The following is an 11,876-nucleotide window of genomic DNA, read 5'->3' as shown; positions in this document are numbered from 1 at the left end:
CAAAGGCCAAGAAACATAACGATATACGGCTGTTGGCTGAGGCCAAACTTAACAGCATCCGTGCGCAGGTATCTACGGCATTATCTGATGGTGTTATTTCGGACGTAGAGTTCAAGCAAGTCGTTCAGGAGCTTAAGAACTATTCTGATCTAAAGCAGGAGATACGCGCTAAGTCTCGTAAGGCTTTCAACGCCGTAGAGATCGATGAAAGCACGAAAAAACAGCTTATAGATCGCGGCCGAAAATTAGCTCAGCAAGAGCTGAAAAACGCTCTTTCCGAATGATGTTCTGGGAGGTGCCCAGTGTTGGGCTCGAACCCATGGTCCAAAAAGGCCTGGTTTATAGCTCCCCTGTTTCCAATTAATCACCACCCTAACGGTGGGCTCCGGATTTGTTTTTTTTTTTTTGTTTTTTTTGCGCTAGCGACCCCCCTTGGTGGTACGGCGACTAGTGGGCGGGGCCGCGGTGTCGCCGTCGTCGAGCTCGTCTCCCTCGAAGACGTTGTGGACCGTGATACTGTGGCTGGCGGGCAGCTCCACGACGACCATCTCCATCTCTGAGGGAATGAAGAGGCCCCATGTTCGAGGCGCAGACGGCGTTCATATTGACGATGCCGCTGAAGACCGAGTGGGAGTGGATCAGGTAGACACTGTGCGCCGTCACCGGGTGGCCGTCAAAGGTTAGAGGCTCATAGGTGCGCTTGCCAGTCTTGGCGTCGCGGTGGGCCTTCGTGTAGTCGAAGATTGTGGCCTTTTTGGGGAGGCGTGTGTCCTTGTCGAACTTCATGTTCGTGCGGCAGATCGGATTTGCCAGCTAAGTACCGGGATCCGTTTTTGCCTCCATCGACACGTGGGTCTGGAAGAGCGGGACGATTGTGGTGTTGGGCACGACGACCACTCCGGGCGGGTAGTCCTTGCAGCGAGCATCCCGGAGGATGATGATCCCGTCGGTTAGGCGTTCCTTCATCGTCGCGTTGAAGAATTCATCCACAAACTGGCGGACGCGGAAGTACTCGGACTTCTGGTCGCCGCCGGGCAGGGCTCCTTTGGAGCCGCCTTGGTCGTCTGTCTCGATGCGGTCCTTGTATAGCTGCACATTGAGGGTGGGGTGGCGTTCGCGGTGGGCCTTCGTGTACTTGACGGGGGGGATTTGGCCGACGTGCTTCTCCTTGAGAACTCGCACCATCAGCCGCCCCTTCTTGCCTGGGGTGGCGGCGTGGAGCCCCATGTACTTCGTACCGTTTGGGCCCCGGTGGGCGGAGGTTTCAATCGAGAAGACCGTCGAAAGCGGCTTGCCGGAGGCCTTGGCGGCCTCGCAAGCGGCGATGAGCTCAGCGCAGTCGAAGATGACATTATTAGACGCCATGTCTGTTTTGTCGTTCTGGTTGGTCGTTCTGGTACGTGTTTCGGCGGGGGATATACTGAAAGACCGATGTGTCTAACTGCGACACGAGATGGGGCTGGGAGCCTCTATTTGTTCTGGGGAGGGCCCTGGGGGTAGGGTTGTTGCCTCATTAGCTCGGGCAGCAGCCGGTTTTCATAATACTGCCGGATGGGCTGGGGGTGCTCCACCGAAGCGCACACGTCGTTGGTGAAGAGCTTCAGCACAAGCAGCCGGCCCGCATTGACGCGGCCGTCTTCAAGCATGCTGTGGATGACTTCTTTGTAGCCTCGCAAGTCTTGCACCGTGCCGACTAACTTCGCCCAGAGGCTGGCCGTCCGCGGACGGTGGGCTGGTCGTTTCCAGCGCCTGCGCCGCCTGAGTGGGAGATCCCATGATGATGATGATTCATTATATGCGTTGTATACCTAATAAGAAATTTCGATAGCCGCCAGCCGGTTTAACTCGCCCAAGAAAGCCTTGCGCCTCCGCTGCCTTTCACACGTCTGGACATTATTATATCCGCAGGCCATGCAAAGCCGAAGTCGGTTTTTAACACCCCGACCACAGCTAATACATGACCGGTGCCAAGACCCTTCCGCAGACTGGCTAAATGAATCCCGCAGTACTCCCCCAGACAGCTCTTACCACAGAGCTCCGTGCAGCCGATGGGTAGCCACCGGCACTTATTGTAACCCCTTGGCATGTTGTATACACAGTTGGTGTAAAAGCATACCTGGTGCAATTGGTATGTCTAATAGAACACGAGAATGGGCTGGGACCTCCATTTGCCAAATGGAGGGTGTGCCAGAACCCTCCTTCTCTATACTACTGCTGGACTTTAACTCTTAGCGGCCGCATTGGTGAGAGGCTCCTGGGTCATTACGATGCGCTAGCGCGCTAGCCAACTGATCCACAAAGGCCCCATTGCCATCTTGAAACTTGATTCTGAAACACGCATCGCTGTGGCACGTAAAGGAGAAAGACTGTACAGTTTTTTTTTAGGTTTTTAAAACAAATCGTCATCTACAAGCATGTAAAGTCATTTAAGTACATGTACATCGTACTTAAAACACAAAATTGTCAGTGAAAACGTAAAAATGCATGCCATCTCGAGTTCGAGGCCTATCCGCTGTCTTGGACGAGTTTGTTTCACTTTCGTACTGTGAGTTTGTCAAGACTATATATGACCACACGCGTGTCAAAAACTAAAGGCTTTCGAAGTAACATTGCGCTTAGTATTTTGGGCTACTTCGCGATAACAATTAATTTCTTTATAATTGTTCGTGTAAACTTTAACAATCAAATCTCCCTAGCAACTACTGGCTCTGGTAAAACTTTAATTGCATAATAAGCTGAAACCATCACGCCGACAAAAGATCGCCTACTGGACAGAATGCCCCCGAGCTCCAACAATCACGTTGAATGTTGCATAGCGATTGGCAAACGCTGCGGACACCAAAGGCTTGAGCAATTGGAAAATGAGTTTAAAAAAAAGTACACACACACGCACACACTCACAACTAGCTAATCTGTCAAACTTGTAACGATCTTTTTCAGAATTATATCCTAATGTTCACCGCGTTGCAAATGTAATTAAGAACCCATCTCACAACATGTCATGAAGAACTTTGCACAATAAGTTTGTTGGCATTCACCGCAGTTGGGGAGATTAACTATTGGGCATTTTAACCCAAGGGCAGTGACCCAAGGGGTCAATGTGAAATGCCATATCCGCCGTCTGGGAACTTCCACATTAAGGGTATTCTGGGGCTATTTCCCGCCTTTTTGACGACTACTTAAGCGTTCAATAGCCGAAAGGTAGACCTAATTACAATTAGGAACTGTTAAATACATGCATGTAGGTTACTTTAAAAGATGTAAATCTTTCGCTGCGTACGCTACCACAGTCAATCAAGATACCGACCGGTTTGTGAGATTTACCTTTACGGCCCCCAAAACAGCGCAAGCGCATGTGATAATCTTAAAAATAAAATAAAAAAACATAAAATTAAGAGGATAATAAATGAAAAAACGACTCGAAATATAATTACAATTTTTATTCAATGCATAATTATTGCATATAAATCCCTCGAAAACAATAAAGAAAACATCTCCAAAAATAGCTAATATTTGACCATAACACACGGTCTATTTCGTTAAGCGGACTCACACCGAGTACTTGGGTGAAACTACTTCCGAAAATTTCTTCACATTTATTCATACCTCTATCATGGGCCTCGGCGATTTTCACAAACAGACCCATAAAAAAATTACATTTTCTCCACAGTGAACTAATCAGTGGGGATTCTGTTTATTCTAGGCATTTCAAAGCATTAAGGCAGATCCCCAGCGATGGGCCTACCAAACTGCACAGATATTACAGATAGTTGGATGTTCCCTGAATCGATTTTGCTCATTATATACATCGAAAAGGGGAGAAAAACGGTAGAATTTCGTGGTCAAACATCAGAAAACCAAATCCACTACGATCGAGCCACTGGTTGATGATATATGGACCAGATCGCATAAAAAAAACCCACTTCGTTTACTGAGGACTCGATTGTAATCGTATGAGACTTGCTTATTCATCAAGGCCTACTACAAGAAAATGCGAAGGACGAGAAGTTACAACGTCACTTCTTTAAAACAACAGGCTGTGACACAAATCGTCGGGAGCCGTTAGCCTTAGCCCTACAACGGCCACGAGGCTACAGAGCGGCCCTCCAGCTCAGTTCACACCTTGCCTACAGGCCGCTGTGAGCACGTGATACTCCACAGCATGCCGTACCTTGACGCCCGTAACAGGAACTCGGACAAAAGTTAAATTGGCATTTCTTAGAATTACCAATCGCTGTTTCCATTCAGTATAGTTCAAACCTGATTTGTTTTTAGTAGGTGATAATTTTAGAAAACAAGAAAGACTAGCTCGATTGCTTCTTTCACTGTTGAGGTCACTGCCATTCAAAATCCGCTGGTTTGACCCTCATTTCGCAGACGGTACCGCTCGACTTGGCTATAAAACTTCATTCCATGGACGTCCAATTCTTGTCACGCAAACTAGGCGGTAGCACGTTTACCGGTGTGTTAACGAAATTTAGTCTTATTATAGTCCATGTCCGCTATGCTGTACACTCTATTAAAGAATATAATGAAGTCCTTTCTCTTTTAAAAGATTTGTTATAAGTTGTTAGTCAAAAGAAGGCCCTGGAAAGCGTGAGCAATGTATGGATTTGTCAGAGCGGTACAAAATTCCGGCCAACAACCACCGGGTGGTCGTGGGCTTCCCCGAGACTCTGGCTCAATTGACAAATAGAGATTGAAAATAAAAAATATTTCGAGTTGGTACTCTTTTATTACTGAAGTTCAGAAATGTCCTCTGTACCATGTTACTTGTCAATGATATGATGTAACTATTTTGGATTACATACACTATAACATAGGCGTTTGAAAGAAGTTTCTCAAGGGCGTTTGGGAAGTTCTAGTTCTTGGAGGAAATTCTGAATGTGCCATTTGTGTCTCTTGAACACGTTTGGAAAAATGATCGCGAAAATGTGAACAAAGGCTGCCTAACATTATTGGCAAGTAACATGATTTTTTTTTAACCTTCAATCTCAAAACTCTCCTATTCACCTCACACACATCATTCTGTATAAAAGCAGTTATTATTTAAATTTTCCTGAACAAAAAGTCTGGACTCTGACAGACTTGACATGTATAACATTTTATTTAAACAACTCATGTAAATATACATTAATGAAGCACATGCGTTACAAACATCTGTGCAAGCGCAGAAAAATGCGAGTTTTAAGACGAAAAGTTTCATAAAAAATAATTCTGTCGGTACTACAACTAGTAGATTAAAATCAACTAATTAACATAAAACATGTATTAAGTACATTGCACAGCTAGACAAACAGCACATGTATACAATAATAGCTGTTAATACTTGATAATAAGCAATACAAAATTCCAAAGATCGCCATGCACTTCGAAAGATAACTCCAATAAATTTTGTCATACAGGTCAAACAAGGCAACAGTGCTGTGATAAGACATTCTAAATAGTTCTTTATATCGTTAGCATTCGCACATAAAAATAAACCAAGCTAAATATGATAAAAACCTTCTGTATTACAAATCAGTTTTACGTCTGTTTGTAACTTCGTGCGCGTTCTCTTTAGAATTAAGTGTAGGTTTAGAAACGATGCACATACAATGAGATGTGATTTTTCGTCCTTGGAAAAGGGGGAAAAAAAGCAAATAATCAGCACATCTTGAGAGGCAATTTAAACAACTGTACAATTTCTTGTAACTTTTATTCGGAAATAAATCTTGCTACGCAAGAACCCCATAAAACGATGGGATTCACCGCGAACGGTGCGAAGGAATTTGAATTCGTGCCTTGTAACACTGGAGGTATGTGAACTTTGCTCCGTGCTAAGACTGGAATCATAAACAATACCTTTTATCTCACTTCTAAAGATGCAAATGGGGGAGTGTTGTATTTTCTGCCGTGTTTTTCGTCAACAGCTAAAAACAGAAACAGTATACATGTCAAAGCAAAACGGTTAAGCATGTCATTTCCCACAATTCCTACTTAGTCATTGAGATTTGCAATACACCCACTGTAATTTTATAAAATATAGCCTTTCCTGTGAAATATTTACAAGGTTTTTGACACGGTATAATATGGTATACTTATGTCTATGTACTGGTTTCAGGAAATACCACAAAAGTAGAACACACAAACTCTTATGAAAGTCTCATGATCAATACAAATCGGAAATATTTGTCAGAAATGTTATCCGTTCCCAAATGCAATCCACTTTCATTGCTCAGAGCCGATTTTCCTCTTTTCCCATGACAAGAGATGTGGATGGCGACTTACAATCGTAAGTTACAAACTTTTAAAGTTAAAGTTCAAAATTGCAGACCGTATATTTCTTGTCCTTAGATTGTTACCATCCGCAATATCAAAAATGCTTGAACAATAATCAAAAACTAAAAACCTACCGAGAGTATTTATGGTAAACATGAAATTTTATGTACAAATCAAGAAAATAATAACAAACTTTAGCACAGGTATGGCGATTTTAACAATAAATGGCCTCCACGATACCATACTCTCATTATAACAAACAAATGTACACAGATAGAAGGCTTGTATAGAAAATAAAATCAGAAAACTAACAACTGCCGAATCAGACCTGGTCATCACAACCAAGACATTTACAACAATCTTGCGTCCTACCATGCAGATAAAATGGTGATATGATTTATTTATTTGTTTCATTGCTGCTTTACGCCGTACTCAAGAATATTTCACTTATACGACGGCAGCCAGCATTATGGTGGGAGGAAACCGTGCAGAGCCCGGAGAAACCCACGACCATGCTGGCAGACCTTCCCACTTGCGGTCGGAGAGGGAGCCAGCATGAGCTGGACTTGAACTCACAGCGACCGTGGTGATATGAATTCAGGAATATAAATTTGTTCGCGTCACACAAGTAATCCTTTACTATGGTCACGGTATTACAACAGTTCTTTTCGCCCGCTTTTCGTCTGTTTCAATGGTTCATTTAGCAGTGCTCTGCATCCAATCTTGGCTGTACTACAAAAAAAACGAATGATAATACATCTTTGCCACAACTTAGATACAAGTCACACATCACGAAATCATTTTTTAAAAAGGCTTTAGCGTGCATGCAAGTGTGAAATCCATAAAGTACAGTCACAAAAAGGCCCACAGGCAACAAAACACAGAGAAAAATTTTCAGAATCAACGGAGGCCTGTTTAAACTGTGGTCAATACTTTAACTAACGCAGAGCCAAAGGAATAATTATGGGCCACAGATACTTTATTTTATTATTTTTAAACCGTTTCAAAAAATATTTTCACTTAAGTAACAGTGTTATCGTCATTAGAGATTACACTTTCTGGATATAACATATATTCTAGTGCTGAAAACTGGCTGGACCACTCGAGGTTTCGAACCAGCGATCTCAGAGTCGGCCACCAATTCGCTAGCAATACCTCAAGCCCCTAGACCACTGGACCAGTCAGCCTCCCACAAAATAGCAGGTGGTTGTTCTGTAGACTGTTCGGCGATATGCATTACCCCTCTGATTACCATCATAAGGGATTACACTTTCATGATAAACCTAGGTCTCGGCCAATTTTCTGCTCTATAATATCTGGTACATCGGGAAAGTGTAATCCCTCATAAGAGTAAAACTTAAAAGTGACCAATCTGGCATATTCAGCTCGGGGAGCTGTGCCTTTTTTGATCATCAGAGGAAGAATACATGTTCGCCGTAAAGTCTACCAGTCAGAAACCTCCTATTTTTGTGGGAGGCCTGGTGGTCAAGAGGTTTAAATTGAAGGTATGTAATATACAATAATAGGAATGATTACCAAAAACAGCACTTATAAGATCTAATTGAATGTTCACCAGAAAAGTGCACCAAAGCAATAGAATAAAATAGTAAATATTGCTCAGTGGTTGAAAACACATTTTTAAAAATACACCTTAATAGTCATTTAGCACTCACAAAAAATACCTGCGTATACGAAGCATACAAATGTGGTTCATTTTCGGTCCTCATTTGGATTGCATAGATTTTACCTTTTGGCGGCATGAACAGCTTGTCAGCTTTCACTACAAGCTCTTTGCAGCTTTGTAATGGACAGAGAATGTGTTAAAACAATAAGAGCATGAACCAATCCTGGTGAAAAAGTTAAGACACTTTCACCCTGTAAAGCCACAGACTTGCCTGCAATCAATCACTGCTGTATAGAGGGTCGCAAAAGAATAATCATTAACCTTAATGTATAGTTATACTTCGTTTGCAATTATAATTTATTCCTTGAAAAGAACGGCTTCTCGACCTACGGGTGAAGGTTACCTAAAAAAGAACGTCACTGCACAATACATCTTTGTCATATAAAATAAGCGCGAATAGGACTGAAACAAACCTCCTTATTTTGGTAAATCTGGAGATGAGCATCGATTACAGCACGAGACGTCTACTGATAGGGGCAATGAGAAACACTGGTTTGGGTATTGATATGGTTAAAGGCCAATAAACCACAGGAATGAAGCATGGCTTACATACTGTATCTGAAAATACCTTTACTTACTTTTTAATTTAATTTTCATTGAACTAAATTCAATCAGCAGTGTGGATGGTAAAGTGGCCTTTATGGACCATATGGTTAATATACGTCGCATATAACGCTATACAAACTTGTGTACACCTGTATGTAAGTACATGTGTTCAGGTCCGAATTTAATTCTTCTCAATACAATGCGTGTCTTTGCACAAAAACCACAATGGGATAACAGACACTGGGTTAGGGCAAGAGAAAAGAGGGAGTGACGGCACTAATCACATGCATAATCAATATGGTACACAACGCCAGCCTTACAATCCAACCATTTTGTTACCATTTACACCCGAAATCTAAAACACAAATAAGAAGGTATTTTCAGACACAGTTTTACTATCTTTCTACTGATGCGTACTTCATTTTACCCCTTTTTGTCACGTTTTGACAAGACAGTACCCTGGCTTCAATCGGTGAAGAAATCATCTTCAACTTATCTCACAAAACATGTCTCCCTTCGTCCGAATTCCACAGTGATCCATATCGTATCGATAGTCGCTACGCCTGACGTCAAATTACACTCGAACATAAGCTGAAGTGTCTCTGGTCAAATTGCTCTGATGGATATTGTTTCCAAATTTAGATTTAAAACAGTTTGGATCACCGAATGACGTATTAACTGACCTTGGACAGAAAAGCTATATATTAAAGTACATAAGTTTTTTATCTGGATGTTGTTGGGCGATATGATAGGGAACATCCCTTTGGGTCAGTGGTACTAAATGAGGACAGTATGGACACCGGTAGCGAGCCTTGTGCACGTTGGTGATGTGAGCCTTCATAGCAGCTGGGCTTCGTGTGTAGAAATCACAGCTTGGGCACACTAGCTTATGGGCGTGTGTGGAAGTTAACAAATCTTGCCCTGGAGTTTCGCTGCGCACCGAGGTCCCAGGGTACGGATGTCGGACACGGGGACGACTCTGAGGAGAAAATTGTCGCTGCACATTAGCGACAACTGTTGGTCGGGCTTGGTATGAACGCTGTATCATTCGCACACCCGAGGAGGGATTTTCTTGGGTTAATCCCGAAGACAGCTTTATTCCGCTTTTACTTGAGTATCTAGCATCCATTTGTGGACGGTGATGACGATACATAGTTGGAAATCGGGCAACCATTTGATTACCAACTGCTTCCATTCGAATACTACTGACAGACCCGCCATGAATATCGGTGTGACCAGTTTCAGGCATTGGCAGGATGTGCCGAGTCCCTAGAATGGGACGAGCGCCAGGCATATTCACAAGTCCAGGCCTTGTCATAGTAACAGATCGCGTACCGGACATATTAGTCGAACGGGTTTCAGGAAAGTGGCTATACACTTGAGGGCGAAAGCCAGGGGTAAAGTTTTGAGGTCCCTGAGCATGGGCCAGTTTTACCGACAAGTTTAGCGGCTGTGTAGCAGAGTCGGTTTGTTTAACAGGTGAAAGGTTAAACACATTAAAAGAGTCGGGGTCAACTTCCTCTTCTATTTCAAGGTTCTCTCGGGTCAACACCGGGCGACTCAAATCCAACGGGGCTTCTTCCTCAGTAGGCAACAAAGAAGAAGCGATTTCTTTGGAATGGTTTGGGCAAATGGTTTGTGGGGAATTTGCTGCAACGGACGCCTGGTTTAACGGGTTTTGCTGATGGGCTGTGAAAGATGCACCGGTGCACGGAGAACTGGTGTGGCCAGGTTTACCGGCTGCTGACGGAATCAGGGAAGGAACCCTCAATAAAGGTTTTCTTACAGTAGACGAGATAGCAGTGGCTGGTTCAAAAGGTGGAATGTGGGAGACCTGGGGCTCAGTCTGTCCTGACGGCGATTTGTATCGACCGCTCGTCTGAGCGCCTCTGAGTGCAGGTGCCAGCTGACTGTGCAAACCTGTATCTTTCAACGGTCTTTTCTCTACATGCTTGATTCCTCTAGGGATGATCGGCCTTGGCTTTTCTTGCTGACAAGCCAGAGGAACTGGCTGGGTTATAACAGGAATTCCAGTTTCCATAGGAGGAATCTGATGTGGGGCTTTCATGAGGTAAACCGGAATTGTTGCTTGGGCGTCTGGCTTCGGTTTTATCGGAACAATTCTCTTCACAACCGATGGAGTGGGCTGCACGTTAAAAACTGTAGTATAGGTGTTAACAGTGCTGTCTGTAGGCCTGAGGGCCGACGCAGCTTCTGACATAGCTTCATTTAATATTGAAGATGTTGTTTTCTTCAGCATCGCCAAAGGGCTTAGGGAAGGTGGTGAGATCGTGGAATCCGTTTGCGGTTCTGACGACTGAGGTTTGGAGCTGAAGTCCGACGACAGATCCCTTGTGGAATTACTATCTGCTGTTGTCGGAGCTTTACTTGGAAACATGTTTTCGGTTACAGATTCATTGCTAGTCGACGAGTTTCCCGCCTGGGCCGACTGTGTGTTGTTGGTGTTTTCTCCATTTACTGAGAGTTTCTCCAATAAAGGAAGCCTTGAAGCTTTCATAGTGTTGCTTGCAAATAGCTGTCTCCTACTCTCTGAAATGGCCAGTGATTGTTTGGGGGGTAATTTGGAAGCGGCAGGCGCTCGATTGGACACCAGCAATAAAGGCACAAATGCATCATAAGTCTTGTGCTCTGTATTAATATGTTCATACACTTCAGTTTCCTCTTTGCTTATACCTTTCTTACAGTATGGGCACTCCAGCAGACAGTCTTCGTTGTGCACAGATTCTAAATGTTTTAACAAAGAGCCAGCACTACTATACCTGGAGGCACAGTGATTGCACTGAATTCCCGTGGGTTCCGCTGAGCTGGATGCTATGTCCGTTGTTGCGGTCTCGGTAGATTTTTCACTCGTAATATACAACTGGATGGACTCATCCGAAATGCCATGTACAGTTAACATATGTTGTCGCACACCTTGTTCAGATTTACGCATATGTTGGCTACAAACTGGACAGGAATAAAAGCATGTCAGTTTGTGCACGTTTTGCAAATGGTGGTAGAGATCTTCCACAGAGTCCAATACCTCTTCGCACCTGTTGCAACTCGTGTTCATGATCACAGTTTGCGAGGGAATATCTTTCTTGAACAATGCACTGACTGCAGTCTGGGCAACTTCTCTGGTTATTTCTCCTGAGGCCTTGTCATCATTCGACAAGGTTTTTTGGCTTTCATCTTTGGTTGGAGAAGAATGCATACAACTCAAACTAACAACACTGACGATCTTTAACATAGTGTCGCTATTCGAGTTCTCCGTGGATACGCCATCATCTGTGGGACTATCATCCTGAGATTTGCCTTCCACCATCCCAGATTCACATTCTTTTTTGTCACCTTGAGCTCTAAAACATTTTAAAAGACAAACATG

General features: G+C 43.6%; 1 protein-coding gene across 2 annotated transcripts in view; it reads right to left on the bottom strand.

The window, feature by feature from the left end:
- Positions 1–5,085: 5,085 nt before the first annotated feature.
- LOC135476823 (uncharacterized) overlaps positions 5,086–11,876 on the bottom strand; it is a 35,502-nt gene continuing 28,711 nt past the window's right edge. Inside the window, exons 3-4 of one of the 2 annotated variants that reach the window (XR_010445139.1) lie at positions 8,909–11,850; positions 5,086–6,993 (exon numbers count right to left, since the gene is read on the bottom strand). Coding sequence is in view for 1 of the 2 variants with exons in the window: in XM_064756955.1 (XP_064613025.1) it covers positions 9,189–11,850 (2,662 nt within the window). In the remaining variant the exon portion in view is untranslated. Of the gene's footprint in view, positions 11,851–11,876 lie in introns of both variants that reach the window. The other variant, XM_064756955.1, reaches the window with a different exon arrangement.

This window comes from Liolophura sinensis, chromosome 10, assembly GCF_032854445.1.
Source record: "Liolophura sinensis isolate JHLJ2023 chromosome 10, CUHK_Ljap_v2, whole genome shotgun sequence".
Taxonomy (NCBI): Eukaryota; Metazoa; Mollusca; class Polyplacophora; order Chitonida; family Chitonidae; genus Liolophura; species Liolophura sinensis.
This window is presented reverse-complemented; position numbering and strand designations above follow the sequence as displayed.